Genomic DNA, 22,086 nt, shown 5'->3' with positions numbered 1-22,086 from the left:
GGTCAGCCTCAAACCACGACTGCTCTAATTTCTTACACGCTGCAGTTGAAGAACATCCGCCAAGGCACTGACCCAAATGCACGTAAAGGCTGCGTTCCTTTCAGGACACCACAGTAACTCCACTCGCGAGGCAGAGATACGGCTCCAGACGGATGAGCGCTGCCTCGGGAGTCTGCAGAGCAGCCCCTTCTTCCCCTTTCAGAGCCTGCTCGCAGTCCCCTCGCTGCCCCACTTCTGGTTTCACGGTGTGCTCTGCTCTTGCTTCCCAAGGTGCAGCTGTACCCACACACCCCTAACCCGCAGATGTGACAGGAGCCACCTAGTCAGTCAAGTCAAAGAGAGCGTGAGGAGCGTGAGTGGCTCCGCATTGCCTCCAAAATGGGGTGGAAAAGAGTCCCACCCCTCTACTGGGAAGTGAGAGTTGCCTGTCGGGGTTAGCCCATATACCTAAGCCCGCAACACACGTGACATCACGCTTAACGTGATGTTACTGAGTTTGCATTTGGAATCATCTAGTGGATCAGGAAAAATGCTGCCACAGCAGTCCGCAGGGTGCCATGGTGCCCGCTCTGTCCCGTCTCTTCTCGGGAGCAAGCAGCGGTGCCCAGAAACCAGGTTTTGCTGCTGATAGCCAGGCTCGTTTACAAAGCCAACATACCCCAAACTACGCGTCGACAAGTTCTTAGGTACAGCTAACACTGCTCATTCGTGCCTGTTCGGGCTGCAGTGAGGAGACACAGTAGCAGCTCATGCAAAACCACGTGGAGGATGGGCACACACACACACACACAGAAGCTCACCCCTTGGAAGAGCAGTTTTTTCAAACGCCTACTTGCATCTGGCACAGAAATAGCTCGTGTGAGAGCAATCAGAGTCTGGGTCACACCGTAGCACTAAGCTGGAACTACACCCGGTGCTTCAGAAAGCCAAGGCAGCAAGGGCCATGGTGACCCGAGGCCCAGCAGCGCTGCGGGGAGTCCCTCGGCTGAGGGTCCAGCACTGCACCCACTGGAAGGCAGGGCAGCCAGCCTCACACCTCTGGCTCAGGTGCCCGCGGTCCCTCTGTCTGCAGGACAAGCACCTCTGGGAGCACTTCCCAGGCATCTCCGAAAGCTCCAGCTCACGTCTGGTGGGCGATGAACGCCAAGCAGCTGGCACTAGAGACAGCAATGACAACAGCATGACACAAAGTGCTCCGATTCTGTAATCACATGCTTCCTCTCTTTTTCTAAAGCTTCCAGGCTGCTTCCTGCTCACAGACAGCACAGCAGCTTCTGATCTAGCAGCAAGGCACCCTGAAGCTGAAAAGCTTCAGAAAAGTATCACCAAATCTTAGTTTCATGTTTGATCCTTCTTCAAATCAGCGACGCCAGCGCACTCATAGATTAATCGCTTCTCTATCAACACATCTTGTCTGGACGGGGCAGAGAACGGCAGCCGCTCACAGCAAAGGAAGTGGCAAGTTTCCATTGCCCCATAACCTTCTCCTCTTCAAAGTCAGTGACTCCCTAACACAAATGCCCAGCACCAGCTCTCAGCCTTCTCATGCTTTTAGTGCTCTTTTAGCTTTCAGGAGACCCAAGAATACTCCTGCGAAAACACTTTTCAAAACTGTATTTTATTTATATCAACATTACAACAACACCACCACCCCCCCCAAACACCTCCCCCACAACACGAAAAGCTACAGCCAGTGTAACTACCACCATGATTAGTCAAAGACGTATCGCTCCTCTCAAACCCACGCAGAAAGTGTTTGTGCAAAAGCTTCCAGTGCAAATAAACCTGTAATAAACTTCTGTAAAATCCAAATGGCCTGAGTCGGAGCCCAGTCCCTGGGATCACCTTGCTGCGTTAAGGCAATACATTTTTGAGGCTTTTATTTTCCCCACTCCTTTTCGCCTGCTGTCGGGCAGGAGCTATGGGATTGCTGACCTGGGACAGCGGGGCTGCGCTGCAGTGGATGCAGCAGCACACAACGGCCCTTCTTCCACACTTTCAAGTAATTTCAAGTGCTCTGTCACTCATTAATCATCATCAGTTTTCCTACACGAGCCCGAGTTTGGCTGGCGGGCCGATGCCAGCCCCGGTGCTGCGGAGCCTCCATAGCAGGTAGCCCCTCACTCACGTCCCTGCGGCCGTTGTGACTTCCCCTGGCTCCGGCCTGGCTGGAGGAACCGAGACGGGTCCCCTGTGCCGTGTCTCACCACGCCACCGGCCCCATCCCCATCCCATGACAATTCCACTGCTTCAGTAACCCCCCGATGGAAAAAAAACTTACTGCAGAACAAGCCCCTGCGGCTCCAACACAGTCTGTTAGTAGAGGACGCGTTTCTACCACCACTTGATTTTGAGGTTAATACCACGTATGTCTCACCGGTCACAATCCCTCTGTGCTCATCAGTCAGTAGCTTCTCTTCCGAGCCCTCCTGTAGCTGTGCGTTACTGACACCGCGCACCTAATGCTGTCATCCTTTACCAGCGTCCACATGATCCACATCTCGGTTGGGTTTAGTCTGTGCACAATCATCAGCTCTTTGTACAAGCATGGATCAAAAGGATTGAAAGGTCTCTGGATCCCAAAAGTCTTAAAGCCAGCGTGGTTCTTTGGAGCCAGCGCCATCTTTGCCAGACACATTCCCACAAAGACATCATCTATGGGGAAGAGCTCCGTGTCCTCTGCGGTGCTCTGGAGGCGGCGCACTGTCTCTCTGGACATCACATAGCCCCCTCCACCCGCGTAGAGAGGGTAGAAAGGGGCTCTGTACATGGACTCTGGAATAAAGTATTTGACCTTGGTGTTCCTGATGGGCCGGGCGTTGGTGATCACATCCCCAACAAAGAGATCTTGTTCAGGGTCCAGCTCTTGGAGGAACTCAACAATGTTGTAAGTGTTGACAAAGACATCATCATCGCCCTTCAGCACGAACCTGGCAGGCAGGCAGTCCTCCACGAACCAGCGGAGGAAATGCAGCTCCTTGAGGGTCAAGTTGAAGAAGTTGTCAACAAAATCCCACTGCAAGATGTCATCAAACTCCCGGCTCTCGTAAGCCAGCAGCTGGTGCAGGGGCTGTACCTGGATATTGGCCTCTGAGCGCCCTAGAAGGAACACCAGCCTGATGCGCTTGCCACCGATGGAGACCTCCTTCCCCCACGTGTTCCTGATTGCCACCCGACGGTCTATGTTGATCGGTGAAGATTTGACGGCCAGCAAGAGGAAGGTCTCCTTGCTACACCTGGAAGGCTTCAGGAGGACCGAGAAGTTCCGGCAGTGCCTGTACATTAAGAAGACGCGGTGCAGCTCCGGGAGGGCGAGAGAAGAATTAGCGAGGGTCAAGTCTGGCAAACACTTGCTGGGTCCAGCGTTGTCCAGCACCAAAGCCTCCGCTTTCTGACTCGCTGTGTCCCCTTCTCGCTCCGCTGACGACGCTGCCAGCTTTGTCTCTTTCTTCAGGTAAAAAACCCACGCCAGCAGCGTGACCGAGCCGGCGTAAAGCGCCAGGGTTCTCATCCTGGGAGACATGGGAGCCTCCGGCGCCGAGCCCTGCGCGGCCGAGGAAGACAAGCCGCTCGTCAGCTGCACCCGCACGCTCCCACCTCCCGCTCGCCGCACGCCCGCGGTCACGCAGGGCCGGAGCGCACGGCCCAGCCCCGGGAGCCCCCGGGACGGCTCTCGGTGCGTCCCCTCGCCGGGGTTTCCTCGGGTCCCCCCAGCCCCAGGCGCTGCCGGCGAGGACGGGAACCGCCCGGCTCCCAGCCCGGGGAGAGCCCGTCCGGCCGCGGCTCCGAGCCGGGCGCTGCCCCGCGGTGCGAACCCCCCGCCCGGCCTGCGGAGCCCCCGGTGCGAACCCCGCACCCGCTCCGCAGAGCCCCCGGTGCGAACTCCCCGCCCGTCCCGCAGAGCCCCCGGTGCGAACCCCCCGCCCGTCCCGCAGAGCCCCCGGTGCGAACCCCGCACCCGCTCTGCCCAGACCCGCCGGGAGCCGCCGCCGCCGCCCGCGCTGTGTCGAGCCCCGCCCCGCCCCGCCCGCGGAGCCCCGCCCAGCCCCGCCCCTCCGCGGGCGGAGCAGGGGGCTCGAGCCGGGCACCGCACGCGGCGCCCTGCGCCCCGCACACGAACAGCGCGCCGGGCTCCGCACGCTGCGCTCCCCGCCCCGCACCCTACACACCCCACCCTTCACCCCGCGCCCCGCACACCCTGCCCCGCGCCCCACCGCACGCTTCACACCCCGCCCCGCACACCCCACCCTGCACCCCGCGCCCCGCACACCCCAACCCGCACCCCGCACACCCCCCCGCACATCCCACCCTGCAACCCGCACACTGCACACCCCACCCCACGCCCCGCACACCCCAACCCACACACCCGACCCTGCACCCCGCACACCCTGCCCCGCGCCCCGCACGGCACCGCACGCTGCGCTCCCCGCCCCGCACGCCCCACCCTGCACACCCCAGCCTGCACCCCGCACCCTGCACCCCCCAACCCGCACCCTGCACACCCCACCCCACACCCCCCGCACCGACAGTGCAGCCCCAGCCAGCCAGGAGCCCCGTGGCACCTCCCAGCCCTGGCGCTTCGGCTGCCGCAGGACCCACGCGGTGTCCCCGTGGGTTTTATTTCCCGCTCACTCTTCCGCTCCGGGCGCGTCACGGAGCCTTCCCCGCCGGCACGGCCGCGCTCTCCGGGCTCTGGGTGCCGGCTGCCGCGGGCCACCGAAGCAGCTGCATCTGGAACTGAACCGTCAGCGGCACCGGCTGGAGCCCTCGACCCTCCTCCAGCTCAGCGGAGTCTTTGTTTTTTCTTTTTCCTGTGGAAAGAAGTAAATCTGTCGCCACCTTGACGGGGTAAATCACCGCCAAGGCAGCCGTGCGGAGGAGGAGGATGCCCGCTGCGTCAGCACGGGCGACCGGGCCTCGGGGGAAAACTGATTTCAGTGTGGCTTTTGATAAGAAGCCCAAAAAGCATCTCCAAGCAGGCAAACCATCTGGGCGCAGTTTTACTTTCTGTTAAATTCCTCTACAATTCCTCGGAAAAAAAAGAAGTAGAAATAAATAATTTCCAGAATCCTGAAAATCAAGTGGGGGGGTAAAATGAGACCTACGTGAGACTACTCCCGAAGACATCCTGCAACGTCTGGGCCAACTGTTTGCTGGCGACAAAGCTCGTGGAGCCCTCTGGAAGGGATCCCAGTTCCTCTGAGAGGACTTATTATTTGTGTGCCTTTGCTGATGGAGGGATGCAAATCCACCTCGGCCCCCGGCTGTGAGAGCGCTGGTCCCTGCGCAGCCTCGCTGGACCGTGACCCCATCCCCGTGCCTCGCAGCGTGGCCGCGGCGCCGAGCCGGCCCGTGGTACCCAGGCGATGAGCAAGCGCCCAACGAGCACGGCGCGATCTGGGGAGCGGGGGAGCAGCCAGGGCTGGCAGACAGCCCTCCTGCCCCCCGGGCCGCCTCTGCCGCCCCGGCTGCGAGCGGGGCGTGATCGTGAATCACGAGTCACAGCTCGTGTGCGGGCGCTGCCGGCGCTGGGTGCAGCAAGCGGTGGGACACAGCGGATTTTTCGGCACCATCTCTTTGAAATCCACAACTCGCCGGGCAGCAGCCTGGGGAGGGGGCCAGCCAGCCTCCACCTGCACAGGCGCAAGGGGACACCAAATTAAACACCTGTCTCTAATCGCTCTGGGTTTCCTGCGTCAGCAGCGGGTTTCTGTGCGCCCAACGCCCATCTCCGGCCGCACAGCCCCCTGCAGAAGGGGTTCGTTCTCGCTCACGCTGCGGGGAAGACCTCCCGCATGAGCACTGACCACAGGCACTGGGGGGGAAAGGAAGTAAAAAGCAGCGCTGCGGAACTTCAGCTGTTTGACAGCAGCTCCCTGCTTCAGCAGCAGTCCGAGTACGCGTTGCAAACGCACATCTTCTCCTGGGGAACAGTCATTCAAGGAGGTTTTTCTTCTTTTCGGGTAGCTAGGAAGGCCGTCAGGCTGCCTGGAGTGCAGACACAGCCTAGGACTGCAGGGCTCGGAGATGCTCCCCAAAGATGGGGACCTCGCTGTGGGTGACGGGGCACAGAAAAGCAGCCCAGAGCTCTTGGGGAAGGGGTTAATTGCATTCTTAAATTAGCGACTAAATCTGACGCCGGAGTGCGGACACGAGGTCCCTTCGGCAGCTGCGAGCGGCACTGGGGAGGCCTGGCCTGCTCCGTGCTCCCCTCGATCCACGAGCAGCTTTTCAGCGTCGCCCTGCCACCCCTTCCCTCCCCCACTTCCTCCTGCCCTGGCGTTACCCCTCCGAGGCGCTGGCACCGCTATTTTTGTAGTCAAAACAAGATTGCTGGGAAAATACCCTGCGAGATGCAGGGTGAGGTTTGCCTCCAGCAGTTTAAACGACGCCGCTGGCGGAGCAGAACGTGAGCCCTGCGCTGGGGAGACAGGGGGCACCTGTCAGGGATCGGGGTGGTCTCTTCATGGGTGACAGCAGACTCGGGTCTGTTCCCTGGGGCACCTGGGGGTCTCTGTGCATCTCATCTCTGAACCAGACAGAACAGTAATTCCCTCTGCAAAGTGCTTCGAGATGCAAGCTGGAAACGGGTGAGGACCTCATTCTGCCCCCCAAACAGCAATCTCCGCCGCTGCCTGCGCCGCCGGCCACGTTCGGCAGCGGACACAGCGGGCAGCACATCTCACCCAAAATTCTGCTCTGCCCTTCTCCCCTGGCACGCAGAGCTGGTAGGCGTGCGCTGCTCCCAGGACAGCCGGCAGCCCACCCTCCGCGCTTGTTCAGACACCGATTCAACAAGGTGTCCAGGCATGTGTCTCGCCCCAGAGCCCCCGCAGTCAATGGGTGTATTCACAGCCCGAAGCTCAGGATGTGAGTAAGCGCCCTGCTCGGCGGAGCTGGCAGGGTGACGGGGACCTGCGGCTGCCTCCCGGCCAGGCACCGCTGGTGTTTGCTCTCGCCTTTGCCACCCTCCTCCCAGCCAGCTCCAGTCTCCGTCACCTTTGGCAGACGCCGTGGTTTTCCGGCTGGCCTGACTTTCTCTCTCCGCTTTTGTTTTTTTGCTCTTGTCTTTGCCTTTTTTCCCGTCCTGCGGAGAGAAGCGTTTCCATAGTCAGGCTGTGTCGAAATTCACTGCCCGCATTCGGTCCAGTGACAGCCGTCGCCATCCAGTTTCTGTCATCGGGATTTAAAGGGCAGAGGAAAGAGGTGTGGGGAAGCAGAAGCACAGCGTCAGGGCTGCTCGGACAGAAAGTGTCGGTACAGCTGGCGCATGTTGCCATGCCGAGAGAGAGAAAGCATCAGAGGAAGCAGGAGTGGTTGCTTTCAGATTCTCAAATGGAAAAATACACTCATCTGTTTTCCTAGGCCCATTAAAAGTAGCAGTACTTATTGCTAATACCAACATTAAATAACGAACCCAGCAGCGACGGATGGTGCTTAGGCAGGGCTATTTCAGCCCCATTTTACGGAAAGGAGAATGGCGGGATGGAGGGGAGGGATGCCTGGGCCAGCTGCAGGGCAGAACGCGCTGAGCCCCAGCCCTGCCCCACCACCACGCCTCAGGACATGCTCCTTACCTTCTCCTCCAGACTTGGTGGCTGCAGCGGTAGCTCAGCGATCAGGATCCCAAAGTCGCACACAGTTGCCACCAGGTCCTCGGTGGCCAGGAGGGCCTCCAAGGTCACCCTCCCAGTGCCCAGGGTCCTCCGAATGGGAGGGTCACTGCGGAGTTCACATGGCTTCTCCTTCTTCTTCTTCTTCTTGTCCCTGGGCACAGGACCCTGCAGGGCACCAGCGTGGGGACAAGCCTCAGCAGAGGGTTGGGGTCCCTTAATGCGACAGCAAGCAACCCCAGCCCAGCCCCTGGCCCACCACCAGACCAAGATGTGTGCAAAACAGCTGCTGGCTTCCTCCCACAGCAAAGGGGGACCTTGGTGACAGCTCTGGATGGAGGGGACATTCTCTGACACACCAAACTGATCCATGGAGAAGGGCCCTTGTTCGCTCATCGTTGTTTTTGCATCTCAGGTGTTATTTGGACAGTGTTCTCTCCCAACACCCTACCTTTCCACCGTCCTTCTGCAGCCCCCGTCCTGCCTTGCTATTCGTGACTGCATTTTCTTCTGGATCAGCATCGACAGGCCATGACAGCACCTGCTGGGAGAGAGGAGCTGGTGCTGCATGGGCCAGGACACCTGAGGACCCCAGCCCAGGGTCACTACCAGCCCGGGCTGCCTCCCAGAGGGAGCACAATACTGCTGCTGGGCCTCCCAGCAGCTCTTTCCCCTTTCACCCAGCTCTGCCACACGCTCACCTTCTCCTCCACGATCGAGACAGTCGTTCCAGCTGCCAGGTAGGACTTCAGCCCCACTAAGTCCTTGGCAGTGTGCTCCTTCCTGTAGCTGCAGTCGATGGTGTCTGCCCAGGGCTTTCCAGGGGTGACAAACACCTTTGCTGTTCAGGGACACAAAAAAGCTCTGAGGAGAGACTTCTCCTTCCCGAGGACAGAAAGATCCCTGGGACACGACCAGTGCCAACTTATTCTCCAACAGCCCAGCTGCAGCAGATGCCGTGAGGGATGTCCTGATGCTACCGCCTGCCAGCAAGAGCCACAAATCTGCCCTGAGCAGCGGGGGTGGGGATTTATAATTCCTCCTTACCAGCGTGGGCCTTGGACTCCTCCGTGGCTGCAGGCTGCTGTGGGCTCGTTTCTTCTCCCGTGTCCCGAGCAGAGCTGTCTACACCCAGGGTGGCCACCATGGGACTCTGGTGGATTTTTGTTACCTGGAACAGAGAGGGATCTCTTGGCAGGGCATGTCTGGTTGCGTGTGCATCAGCAGCTGCGGGCAGAGCTGCTTCCGAAATCCCATTCATCAGCCCACCCTCGTCGTGGGCAGTGCCAGGGAAGGGGTCTGCAGCAGGCAGCGGGAGGGGGCCCGTGAATGCACTCCCACGGGCAGAGCAGCGCTGGGCTCGCCGAGAGGGACAGGGAATATGGGCAGCAGGCGCTTGGTCCTGCCAGATGTTGCCACATGTGAATTCTGTCCCCAGTACTGCTGCTGCCCACACCAGGTCCATTACGAATGGTCTCGCTCTGCAGCCTGGAGGTGAAGTCCCCCTTGCCGTGACCCACCACTGCCTGCTGCTTTCAGGAGCTCAGTTACGCACAAACCTCAGTGCTGCTGCCATCGCCGATCTCCTCTCCCTCCACAAACTCGTAGGTCACACAGTATCTGTAGGTGATCTCCGGAGCCTCGGAGCCAACCTCCAGCTGCTGAAGGGCGCTGGGATCAGGGACTCCCTTGATTTCCCCAACGCTCACAACCACTCGTGCTTCATTCCTGATCAGCTCTAGAAGGAAGACAATCTTGCTACGAAGCTGCAGCATGCGCCTTGCAGGGCGAGGAAGGGGCAGAGCAAGCAGACGCCATGTCCCACCACCCGGCATCCCTCCCCAGCACCCTGTGCTAGCTCTGTGACAAGCCACTGCCACACGGGGTCACTCCAAAGCCACACAAACATCTCCTGGCTTCGTCGCTTAGCCTCCTTGCTTAACTGTTTGGACTCTAAAGAATACATCCAGTGCATAAACTCATTGAGTAGCGGCCATCGAGAGGGCTTCCCATGCCCGGGTGTCCCCAGCCCCCTGCCCTCATGACAGTTGGGGATGTGCCACACCGCAGAGGTGGCATCGCTTCGTGCTGGCAGTACAGCACCCATGTGAGCATCTTCCTCAGTGGAGATGTTCCTCTTTCAGCAGCTCAAGAGGGAAACGCACAGTCTGAAACCAGACGGTGTCTAGGAAGCAAAGATGGGGCCAGGCCATGACACTGAGGCAGTGCTAGGACTAGGCTGTTCTTGCAATCTTCTGACCTGATTAAGGTTAAAACTACCTCGATTGTAATTACACTGCTGCAAGGTCCTCTGCCTGTCTCCCCACTTGTACTAGAGCAGTAAAAAGGCACAGGGAAAGATCTCCACTTAAGGAGAGGCAAGAAGAAAGTCAATACTGGATCCAGAGATTGCCTTGAGGACTCCTAGCTCAACCACGATGCAACCACCTCATGAATCAGAGGGTCAGCACAGACAGGTTCAAAGGCGAGGGCTCACCTGGCTGCCTCGCCAAACCGTGAAACTGGTGCCTCTCGTCAGGTCCTATGTGGATGTCATCAAGGAAGGAGAGCTTGGGCAGGCTGTCCACAAGGAAGCCTCTGTAAGTGGGAATGAGAGCCAGCGGGTTTCCTTGGAGCACCAGGACACGAAGCTTCTGCAGACTGGACAGCTGGGAGACCAGCCTCGGCAGATCCATGAAGCTGTTAAAGCTCAGGTCAAGGGAGACAAGATTTGGCCTAAGGAGACAACCCAGAAAGAAGGTTAGGCAAACAGCAGCCATCTGAGGATAGAGTGCTACTAACCTGGCTCAAGAAAAGAAATAAAAATCATGTTTCTCCAGCACAACTGCCTGCACAAACTGGGTCAAACTGGAGAATCCAACGGTGCAGCCTTTAAGAGGCCAATTCCAAATTCCTGAGCCATACAGTCCGCTGCCAGTCTGTCCCACAACTAAAAACTACGTTCCTTTAGCATCCATTAACCACCCACTGCATCATTCAGTGATGCAGCCTAAGCTTTAGGTCCTCCCCAGAGGAATCTCTTAGCAGGGGCTTTGGGAAGGGCACGGAAAAAGGAAGCTGCCCAGGGACACAGAAACTGCGGTGGGCAGGGTATCGAAGCAGTTCCCCTGGCAATCTCCTCATTCTACACCTTAGCCATGGACCAAGACACCCTCTGAGCATGAGATGGAAGACAGCAAACAGCGACACAGCGCTCTGCGTGGGCAGTAGACATAGAGCAGAGAAACAACCCTACTGAAGGGCTGTAATTTCTTAACACGGGCCACCTCGATGACTCGAGGTCATCTGTTCACATCTGCCCACCTCCCTTTCAGGAGCTCACATGCTGTGAGCGTTACCAGAAGTCGGCAGTGAGGTACTTGTCCTGCGAAGGTCCGTACAGCCTGTTGTGTCCCAGCCCCAAGTGCTGCAGCTCTGGAGGTGGCTGAGTGCACAGGTCCTTCAAATCAGCCACAGCATTGCAGCAAAGCTCCAGGACCTGCCCAGGACAGAGGGAACAAGCAGAACCCTTTGCAATGAGCCATTCCTGGCACTCCCTTGAGCTGTTTGGCTCGTGTTGCGTTCCCAGACGGGACCTCCTTCCCCATCCTGCTGTCACAAGGAACCGCTTGCTCACCTTCAGTGTCCGCGGCAGGTTGGCCGAGGTTATCCTGCTGATCTGGTTGGCACTGAGGATGAGCTCCTCCAGCTGCTGTAACTGCAACAGACCCTTGTCGACCTCCTCCACCTGCAGAGAGCTGGGGTTGGCCAGTGTATCCCTGACCCACCTCGGGGCCAGGGTGACACGGACATGTAACATTGATCCATGTGACATACGTGTAACACGGATTAGTGCAACACGCTGGGGTGGGGGGCCAGCAGCTCAACCTCAGCTGCAATAATGGCATCCAGGAAGATCCCGAGATGGGAAAACTGTCCTTCTCCCAGAATGCTTTCCCTCCCAGCAGGAAGACGCGGTTTCCTGGCCTGTAGATGGGTAGCTTTACAGGCACCAGCGGCTGCACTTACTCCCTTGCCAACGATCCGCAGAGTCCTGAAGACCTGGAAGACGTTGGAGCCGCGGACGAGCTCGGGCGCCAGCACGGCCATTTCCCGCAGGCGCTGGTCCTGGGGGCTGCAGTCCGGCGGCAGGGCCCAAGGGCTGTGCCGGTCCCTCAGCAGCTCCAGCAGCGCCTCGGGGCTCTCTTCACCCAGCGGCATGGCCTCCTCCTGCCCAGCCGGTTCCGTGCCTGGCCCCGGCCGGCCTCGGAGGCGTCTCGTGCGTGCATTGAAGCGAGACTTGTTCTGCAGAGAGAGGAGAGGCAGTGACAGCCCCGCAGACCACAGACCCCGCCATGGCCACGTGCCCCCCGGCCCCTTACCCAGCTGCCAAGGCCGCAGGGGAAGTCCTGCAGACCCAGGCGCCGTAAGTGCTCCCGAAGAGCAGCCGAGACGCTGCGATGGCCGGGTGCTGCCATCCACCCCCAGCCCGGCATGGAGTTCCCTAGCTCTGGGCACGCGTCCCCGTCGCTAGGTGATGGCGGGGACGCGGATGCCTTGGTGACCAAGCTCTGCAAGCAGGGCCACAGAGCGAGCCGCGGATGGCACCAAGCTCTCCAGGCTGGGAACAAACGCCTGGTTTTCTGGATCTCCCTCCGGGCTCTGGGGGTTGCACCCCACCATGGAAGGGGCAGACGGCCTCGCGTTTGCAGGGTGCAGCATCAGCCTTGTCCCCTGGCCAAGGACCTGTGGCACGGCATTTGTCATTTCACTTCTCTACATCCTGTCACTCCGGTTTCGGGAAGGAAGCAGTCAGGTTCTCAGCCATAAAAGTGTTGCTGTTCACTCATGCTGCCGCAGCAGCGCAAGGCCATCGGAAAACAAAGTTCACAGCTAAAAATACCAGCTCTTACACCTGGAAAAAGTCGATGAGCCCCAGGAACAAAAGCCACAGCTCTGTCTCAGGTCAGATTCAGGTCTCTGCGCTCTGCGGTTTATTTGCTTTTTCCAGCCATAGGTGTTGAGGCAATGACTACAAATTCCATTTTAGGGAGCCTACAGAGCAGCCTGTGTCAGCAAAACTTCACCAGATGAATTGAAGATGCTCTGTGGCATCTGGTGGTTACGTGGTGGAAAGCCGAACTTCCACTCGGGCTGGGTTTTAAAGGACAGATGTCAATCTGCTCCCTTATCAGCTCAGCAGTTTATCACAGCCGTGTGCAGATAGGAAAGGATGTGCAGAGCATGCCCATGTCGAGAGGTAGTGGCATGCCATGGCGTGGAAGAACCAGGCAAAATGCTACCCTTAGCTCAGTAGACAACAAAGTAAAATCTTTGGGAAATCTTTGAAAGCGTTTTACCAAGGGTTGAATCATGTTTCGTAGAAAAGCCAAGCTGTCAGAATGATGCTTCTCTTATTTCTGTTACAAACAGGCCCTGTTGCCACCGGTGCCGCACAGAGATGTTCCCTGCTCTCGGAAGAAGATGGGCAGTGATTCCTTGTCTGTCCTCCCTGGCTGCACCCGTCCGGGGCAGCTGGAAGGGGACTGGCAGTGCCCGATGCCCAATGGTCTCTTGCACGTGCAAGCTGATGCACCTTCCAGCCATCTTGCACAGCGGGGCACGAAACAGTTGCACCTCTCGGCTTTTTTGGTGCTTCCAAACAAGCAACCCTCCAAGATCACCCTTCTACCTGAAACGAGCCATCTGTACCCATTGTTGTCTTTGTAGGGATGTTCCTAAAGAACACCCTGCACTAAGAAACCTCTCTCTCTCTGTCTCTTCATTTTACCCCCAAATAATAATAAAAGCCTCAAATAAAAAAAGCACCTGCCAGAACTGTCCTTTTCTGGCTCTTCTCCAGCTCTCTGCTGTACTGTCTGCTACCTCATGCCGTAGGCCATGACAACTCATTCTCTTTCTTCACATGATTTAGCACCTGGGAACAGCAGTTGTGCAAGAAGAAATGCATCCCTGTGGATGTCCTCTGCTTGGCTGTCTGGGGCTCCCTCACAGCGCGTGGCAGAACCACATCCATTTTGTGAATCTCCATTGTTGCGGCTTCAAGCAAACAAGAGGCCTAAAGCTACGGGCTGGTGGGACCCGAGTGGAACATGGTACAGGGGAAATGTCCGTCCCCATTTCAAGCCTCAGGAATCAGTTCAGCCCAGAGAAGAGTCCTTGCACCAGTCCCAGGCACTTCAGAGATGTTCATGCACGCATCAAGATTTTTATTTTGAGACAGATTATTTCACATGGAAAACAGAACTGATTATTTTGACACCAGTCTGGTGTTCCTTGAAAGTTGTCTGGTGACTTGACACACACTCACCTTCGAGCCTACAGCTACCTCTCGGGCGTCTCTTTTATCACAGAGGTGGGAAGCACAAGCGTGTATGTGTCGCTTGTGTGTTTTCACAAAGATACGTTCATAGGGGTTTCCTCTGCTCTCCTTTCTGTCCTACAGTATCAGTAGCTCTGCAGGTCCTCTTCTGATCACAGCCTCACACTTGTAGACCCTAGGAAGGATTTGTCTCTGTTGTGGCGTGTATGAGAATTTCCTGCAGTTAGTTACTGGAAACAGAAAACAGCCTCAGGGGAGTTGGAGAGAAGGGTGACAGAGGTGGGGAGGTGGAATCCTGGACATCCTCTGCTAGGTTACATGAGGGGGTCACACCTCGCGGACAGGGTCTTACAGACATCCAGCAAAAGGATGTATATGGCGACCTGGAGGCCTGGCCTGCCTTGCACACAAGCCCCTCATGGCTTCTTCACTCCCCATGTTACCCACTCTTACACTGACCCTGCAAGAGAAGGTCGCTGGCTTTGGGCACCAATAATGTGCTTGCACACTCCAGCCGTGTTTTTAAGAAAAACAACAGAGCTTATGTTCCAAAGCCTACATTTTAGGGAGCCCAGGGATTTAGATGGGATGGCTAAGCCAAGTGTCCTGAGCTCCTAGTCAAACAGATGACACAGGACACTCTCTCCGTCAGTTTGAAACTGCACCTAGATCACAATCAGTGAAGACGCATTTCAACCAACTTTTGATGTAATCTTTCAAAAAAAGAAAAAAAACCCCAAACTATCACCCACAAAAAAAACCCCATGGAGGAGCCACTGACGCAAAACCCCACTGTACTTAAATGCAGCCCGGCTGTCCACATCTACAGCACTCCGGGCACCACGCGGCTTGAGCACCAACACCCAGCCAGCGTTCCGCCAAGTCAGCTGCTCTCCAAGCCCGCCATGAAACGCCGAGCAGGTGGGTGCGACTTAACCTTGCTACTCGTTGTAAGGTTGCACTGGTTGATGCTCATCGCTAGCTCAGCCGCTTAATGTCTGTACGCTTTAGAAATTTAGCACGCTGCACAAAACCAGGAAGTTTTGCAAAAATGATGTAGAGGCTTGAGACTAATCATTGTATTCTTTCTTTTTGTCTTCCCTCCCTCTCTTTTCATTTGAATGCAGAGATCAACAGGTTTGCAATCTTCCTCTTCTGTTCGCTGGTTCCTTTGGGCTCCTTCGCACCAACAGCCACCTCAGAAGAAAGCAAAACTACCACAGGAGAGAGGCAGAAGCATTTTACTACCAGAATAAAGCCCTTAGCATCAGTGATAGAAAGGCAAGCAACTACCTTGTTCAAAAACTATGTAAGTGTACTATTTTGCATTTGCTGTGTCTATGTGGAGAAATCTCTTGAATTACTATAAAATACTAGAAGACTATCAGAAAAGAAATATTTGTTTTAGAACCTAAAATATTCTCTTCTCTGTATTCTATACGGGAAGGAAAGCACTCACATTGCATTATTTTATGGCAGACTTGCAGGAATGTCTAAGCCAGCTGGAGAAAGCTTGGGCAGCTTTGCCTCAGCTAACTGCTAGCTGTGATCTGCCAGACTAAATGCCTTGTTCCTTCTCGGTCTCTTGAGTCATGCCAGGCTTGAAGCAGGCATCTTTTTGGATGAAACTGGTCAGATCACTGGAAACATGGAGAGAAGTACCTTGCTCTTTGGTCTGATCCTAGTACTAGAGCAGTTCGGAGCACTTCTGCCGAAAATCCTGCTCAGCCTGTCCTTTTCTTGGAGATGGTAAAATGTGCGCTGAACCCAAGTGTCAATGCTTCAGAAAAATCTTAACTTCTGGGAACGTGTTCCCAAGAGTGCATTGATAAAAATCAATGTGAACATTTCCCCTGAACTCATTCTGGAAATCAATACCACCTCTGCTGAAGCAGATGAAAATATGCTCAGCTCAAAACACATCTCTTGCATGAGTAAAATTTGCCCATATGGCAAAAGAAAAACAAAAAAAACTGAAAACAAATCCAAGCAGGCTATTAAGATAGAAAGCACTGCGCAATCCTAGCTACAGATAATGTGCAATACCGACTCGATAAAAGGAGTGTAAGTGTTAATACAGCTCTTAAACAATAACAAAAAAACCCCAAGCATACACAAACTGAAACATAGGTGTGTATGCGCCTAGACATTCAAACATGAAGCAACTACTAGGAAAGATGTAAACCGAAAGATTAATAATTTGTCTCTTCTCTGCCTACCCTGCAGAACCTGTGCAGCTCTGTAACACCCAAAACTGAGAGCTGGCTAACCGCTGACTCCCAAGCCAAAGCCTTGCTGAAGAAAATACCCAAATGCCCAGCTTTTGACGCGGATTGCTGCGTTTTCCACGTCTTTTACAACATTTTGCAAAACCTGAGAAGCGATATGGAATTGATCTGTGGTAAGAATTTAACCCAGTTTGTCGATGCAAATATCAATCAGCTAAGTGTGACGCTGAGTGAACGAGCTGCGCTTTACACCTGCAAGAGCGAGGACCTTCCACAGATTGATCACAGACAGGTCCAGACGATGACTATGGCAGAGAGGAAGACGTACATCTGGCAGGTTTTGCAGAAATATGAACAATTTATGCAAAATACAACAAAAATATACTCTTCAGCAGAAATGCAACATGCCAGGGGGAAAAAATAACATTAAGGTACTGGAGACTTGGGTAAAAATGACCTAACAGTAGTTACACGATCAGTTTGATGCCAGAAACAGCACTGATAATGTACTCGCTATTCTACATACTATAACTATATAGTCTAGTTTAATTTAATATTTAAAGGATGAAAGTCTTAAGTTATTGATTGTATTTATTATAAAACTATTTATACCTTTTTATTTGCAACAGCATACAAAAAGGATAAACTAATGTAAGTCAGGGTGATTTAATTAACTGATCATGATATACATAAGCAAACAGGAAAGCATGATTTCAGTAATTTAATGTTATTTATATTTTTATTTTGCATCATTTTTCAAGATAAGTTGATTATCAGTAGACTAATTTTCTACTTTCTGTAGTGAATTGGATTTAAGAATTTATATGACACCTCTATTTTTATAAAATTATTTAAGCAATTATGTAGTTTACATATATTTATTCAGGTTTTTAACTCCTATATTTTAATACTGAAAGGGATAAATGATATATTTGCTACTTAGCAGGTGAATGGGTTTACTCATCTTCTGTCATTATATTTGTATAGAACCCGGAATCTAATTAAAATAACTTTAAATAAAACTTATATTGCTGGATTGTCTTTTTACTACGTTATTCTTTTTTACAATATTTTTTGCACTGAAAACCTAGTGAGTTTTTACATAGCAAATTGAACTAGTTGTTTCTGGTCCTTGTGTTACAGATATTAGAAACAGGACATCCATTTTTATTCATAGACACGAAGCAGTTTTGTTTCTTAAGTTCCTAACTGGTTTCTCATTCAGATAGACCAGTGGGTAAATTGTTTTCTAAACAGCCCCCGCTTCTGAAGGCTGAATTATTGCGGCTTCTGCAACACAGCTCCAGAGTCAGGTTCAGATTTACAAGTTTTCACGGTTCACAGCTGCCGCCAGCTCTGCTGGAAACACGTTAGACTAGCTCAGACACAACCACCACACCGAAACGTGGCTGAGCTAATTACTGCTCCTGGAGCTGGTACGAGAGCAAAGACACTCAAGTGGTCTAGGAGCAACAGAACCTGTCATATACTTGTTTTCCCTTTATTTCCTATCAACTCCTAATGATCCCAAATAATGGGAAGGTTAATAAATTTACAATTATTTTAGTCTAAATTACCATGCAAAGTTCAATCCAGTCTAAGCACTAGAACCAATTCCAAAATTAACATTAGCTCTCTATTAAAAAAAGTTTCCAAAAATTAACATTATGTATACAAAAAAACAATTACTTGAAATGCCCACTTCAAACACAAGTAAAGGATTACTTCTCCTCTGCTGCCACCCCCTGTGTTCATTGATGGTGGTCCATACCAGCACACAGCCCCGTGCAGGGTTGTCTTTGCTCAAGAGTACTCAGATTTGTGCTCTGAAAGTCCAGGGAACGGCAGCTGGATTGAGCCCCTGCGTCCCAGTGGCACTGGGGCTGCTTCTCTGTGAGGCTGTGAAAAGCCCAAGAGGAGCCAGAGCGAGGGATTTTGGTACCAGTTCATCTCCTCCATCCTCCCTTCAAATCCTCTCCACACAAAACACCTCAGAGCCCAACTCACCCTTCTGCTGTGGTGGTTCTTCAAGTTGGTGCCATTAGCACTGATGTGGCTGTAGGTCTCCTTCCTCCTGTTGCTGGAGAACTGGCCTTGTTCTGCCCAGACTTCTCCAGGAAGAGTGGTTTCTTGACATCAGCTGAGTGACTGTCAGTCTCCAAAAAGCACCAGTGGGGAGGGATCCCAGAAAAGTATTCTAGTTGCCCAAAAGAAACAGAGGCACCACACTCCCTGCTGGAGCCAGGGGAAGAATTCCTCTCAAATGGAACCAGTTTCAGACACCACTATGGAGAGGTCACACAGTGGTGATAGGCCAAAGGATGTGGGCAAATCCAAGACCATTACCGTGGCTTCTGATGTTAGTAGCATGGCTCCCACTTTGTTCGTGCCACGCTGCCTTGAATTCAAAGAACGTTTTAATAAACTACCTCTCTGACCTGTGTGAGCTTCGTGCAAGCTTGCCGAGTCCCCAGGTGGGTATTTGCTCATGATGTCTTCTGCATCAGAACGGCATCTGACAGTCCGAGAAGCCTCAGTGCTAACCCCTGTGAGAAGCAGAGACACAGTGGTGGCTAGGACATTCTCTCAAATTACTCTGCTTAGTTCCAGGTCTACTGATTTTTCCAGGGTCCAAAAGGTGCAATTCCAACATTATATCCTTAATTTTTAATGAAGAAGAGTGAAGGGAAAAGGATCACTGACTGGGGATGTGCTTATCCCCAAGGCAGAAGCAACATCTGCTGACCTTATCAGGTAGGGTCAGCAAACCACTTCAAGCAGGAAGACATCTACCTCCTGAGGGCTTAGACTTCGCCATTTCCAAAGGCTGACACGAACCACTTAAACCTTGCTGAACCAGAGGATTATACAGGGCCACTCCCTACATTTTCCCTTCTCATGCGCATCTTTTCTTTCACCTTCTGCATATGTAAATAAATAGCTAAATGAAAGTGTTTTCCTTGAAAAGGGAAAGAGATTTCCTCAGAAGCTCAAAGGAGATGTTAAACTGAGTCAGAGGGTCTGCCCCAATTCAGGTCATGGGAAGAGCAACCTGAAAAAGAAGAGTTGTTCTTCCCCATGGGGGCACAGAATCGTACAGCCAGCCCTGCAGACTCTGCTCGTCTCAGGAGTCTGAGCTCACACACACGGGATGCATGCTTGAAGTAGGGAGACACAAGCTTATACAAAACTGTGGCAAGCTGCTGTTCTCCTCACACGTGCTTGAAAGGGAACCGTGCTTTGCCACCAGCGTTTTGGATGCAGCAGGGCAGATGGCTGGCTGACAGCAGAACATCAGACTTCCAAGGGCTGAGGTCAGGAAGCAATGACCAGCACCTCACTGAGGAGGCAGAACAAGAGTGTAAGCGCATGCCTATGTAAGGGAGACACAAACAGCAACAGCAGATAGTCTGATGCACAAAGTGACACAACTGTATCACTAGAACACTTCTGATATCTGCATTATGGTCATTTCTGCAAGCTCATATAGCGAACAGCCAGTGATGTTGTCAGATAAGCGTTTATTTAGCTTCTGCAGGCAGCCTAAGGCTGTGTGGCTGCTCAGGTACTGCCCCTTCACCTATCCCGATACAGCTGGTTCCCTGCCAGCCTTGGCAGATGTAGAGGCTTCTTCTTTGGAAAGCTCTTCCTGCTTCTCTGCGAAGATGGGTCAACTTCAGAAAAGGGAGGGACATTAAACAGGTTAGAGTGACTGTTGGCTGACTGAGCTTGGACTCCACAGCAAAGACAAGATGTGAGAGCAAACACTAGCCCTTAAAGCAGAGATGGTCGTGCCAGTTCCTTTGCAACAGACTTGCAGGACCTCTGCTGCCCATGCCCAGGGCAGAGTGCTAAAAAGCTCATGATGAGGCCCCGAAATTCACAAACTATTACCTGAGCATTCGCAGAGAGAAAGGCTCAGACAAAGTCACTTTTTCAGAGAAAGTCACTCCAAGTAGGAGAAGGCTGCCAGCCCCTGACAGAACAGTGCGAGAACACCTGCACATCTGTAGCCTTCCTGATACAGGATCATTAGGGCTCAGATAAATCTTCCCCACCCCTGGAGGGCTGGAAGTTGGGGGATAAACCTGTGCCACATGGTGCATCTCTGCTGTGATAACAAGGTGGTCACCGGCGAAGCTTTCTTGACAAGCAATTCCCTATTTATCCTGAATGAAAATGAAGCTGTTGGCTTTCAAGGCCTACGAGGAATGAATGGATGAGTCACAGATGGGCTTTGTAAGAAGTGTCAAAAGGGTAGGCAGCAGCAGGACTCAGGGACATGATGAGTCTGATCTTTTGTGGGTTGGTTTCCATTTTGTGATGGGAAGGTGTTGGGGTTTGCAATACGCACACCTTGTTCCGAGATAGGAACATGTTAAACATCTCTCCGGATGACAACAGGGACTCTTCTGTGTCTGCACACAGGGAACATCCCCGACACCCAACTATTCACTGTCTGCCCACCTCCTGGTGATGAGCATGCTCAGGAACAGAAAGTCCCCAAGGATGAGAATAGGCATAGACGAGCTCCTGACGGTAAATACAGGCTAAAATTACAAAAAAAAAAAAAAAAAAAAAAATTAAATCTAGTGAGCATTGCTCTCCATTCTTCTACAAATAAAGAGAGCCCTGGGCTGTTTGCCCACTGACATGCCAATTCCCTTACAGCAGTGATTTCATTTGGCATAACTTCCATAGAGAAAATGTAGGTCCACTTTTGGCAGTGTTCAAGGATTAGCAGAATCAGCCACAAAAATAAGCCTTTCAATAACAGCTACAGTTTTACCAGCCTCACTGAAATCACCACAAAATCAGTAGTAACGAAACAGTGCTCTCGAGCCACAGCTTCCTCCCAGAGAGGTCTGATAGCATCATTGCAGGAACTCTGGTATTTGTAATTCTTGGTTGAGAGTGAAGTCAGGCTGAAGTGTTGGGTTATCGCTGTTCAAATAGCACTGTTATTCACTGCCTTCCCCTACCAAAATGCTTTATGTGAGATCAAGCTAGAGATATTTAACAAATTAAATGCAAACAGAGTTAGAAAACTGCTATACCTTCTCCTGGAACCACAGGCCTGACTCATCAAAAGTTCTCATAAGCTATATTAAGTCAAAGCCACCAATCACAAGGACAAGATCAACCAGCATCAACTCTTGTGCAATGATTTTAAAATAAAATCCCTCTTTTCACTCATCTGTTACCTTTCACTTCAGCTAGAGTCTCAGTTACTCGATGCTGCTTCCACAAGGCAAGAAAATCCAATATACCAATGAGGCAACAGCTGAAGCACAGAGAGCTGAAGTGTCCTACCTCGGAAAACAAAAACCAGTCATTAAAGGCAAAGATGAAATGTTAGCTGTTTCATTTTTAATGGACTTAAGCAGCTCAGTGCCTAACACTGACATCAATTCCACGTAAATACAGTCTTATCCAATCTCAGTGCTGCTCTGTGGAGTCCACGGTCCAGGCAGTACGTCAGCCGAGAGCCCCAGATCCAAGCCTGCAAAAAAATACGCTCATCAGGGCTCAAGCCATTGGTGCAGCCCCTACAAGCTCTAGAGTTTTCCCTTTCTTGGAGAAATACTAGGGCTACCTTTGAATTACTAGCCTGTTAAAAGTAGGTGCAGAAATAAACAGATGTTCGTCCACTTAGTTTTGTCAAAAGAGCTCGCTCTGCTACACTTAATACAAGTAACAACAATAAGGGTCACTTTAGGAACACATCAGACCGTCAACACACTTGGAAAAATGTGTTATGCAAAACCTGAAAGAGCAGGCTCACTGGTTATTTAGAGTGAAGAAACACGTATGCTCTGCAGACACCTGGACTTGTGGAGACGGTACTCTAGCCCACTTGTTCATTCCCAGTCTCTAACCTGCTTCAGTGAAGGGGAGCAGA

At 52.9% G+C, this 22,086-nt stretch overlaps 2 protein-coding genes across 3 annotated transcripts; both read right to left on the bottom strand.

The window, feature by feature from the left end:
• Positions 1-1,673: 1,673 nt before the first annotated feature.
• Positions 1,674-4,700, bottom strand: B3GNT4 (UDP-GlcNAc:betaGal beta-1,3-N-acetylglucosaminyltransferase 4). Its single transcript, XM_075434938.1, has 2 exons — positions 4,633-4,700; positions 1,674-3,544 (listed from the first exon to the last, which is right to left on the bottom strand). Exon 2 carries the CDS (start codon positions 3,521-3,523, stop codon positions 2,405-2,407), a length of 1,119 nt encoding a protein of 372 aa, XP_075291053.1. The 5' UTR covers positions 3,524-3,544; positions 4,633-4,700; the 3' UTR covers positions 1,674-2,404.
• On the bottom strand, positions 4,565-12,091 carry LRRC43 (leucine rich repeat containing 43). 2 transcript variants are annotated; one of them, XM_075434936.1, is made up of 12 exons: positions 11,996-12,091; positions 11,643-11,918; positions 11,251-11,361; positions 10,973-11,112; positions 10,111-10,349; positions 9,173-9,351; positions 8,661-8,784; positions 8,315-8,454; positions 8,065-8,157; positions 7,578-7,781; positions 7,000-7,087; positions 4,565-4,811 (listed from the first exon to the last, which is right to left on the bottom strand). In XM_075434936.1, exons 1-12 carry the CDS (start codon positions 12,089-12,091, stop codon positions 4,651-4,653), a joined length of 1,851 nt encoding a protein of 616 aa, XP_075291051.1. In that variant the 3' UTR covers positions 4,565-4,650. The 2 variants fall into 2 exon arrangements, with proteins under 2 accessions (XP_075291051.1, XP_075291052.1); XM_075434937.1 differs by having other exon boundaries at positions 8,065-8,154.
• Between the last annotated feature and the right edge of the window lie 9,995 nt (positions 12,092-22,086).

The sequence above is a fragment of the Opisthocomus hoazin genome, chromosome 13 (genome assembly GCF_030867145.1).
Source record: "Opisthocomus hoazin isolate bOpiHoa1 chromosome 13, bOpiHoa1.hap1, whole genome shotgun sequence".
NCBI classification, from domain to species: domain Eukaryota; kingdom Metazoa; phylum Chordata; class Aves; order Opisthocomiformes; family Opisthocomidae; genus Opisthocomus; species Opisthocomus hoazin.
Note: the sequence above shows the minus strand (reverse complement) of the source record. Positions and strands in the feature narration are given on the sequence as shown.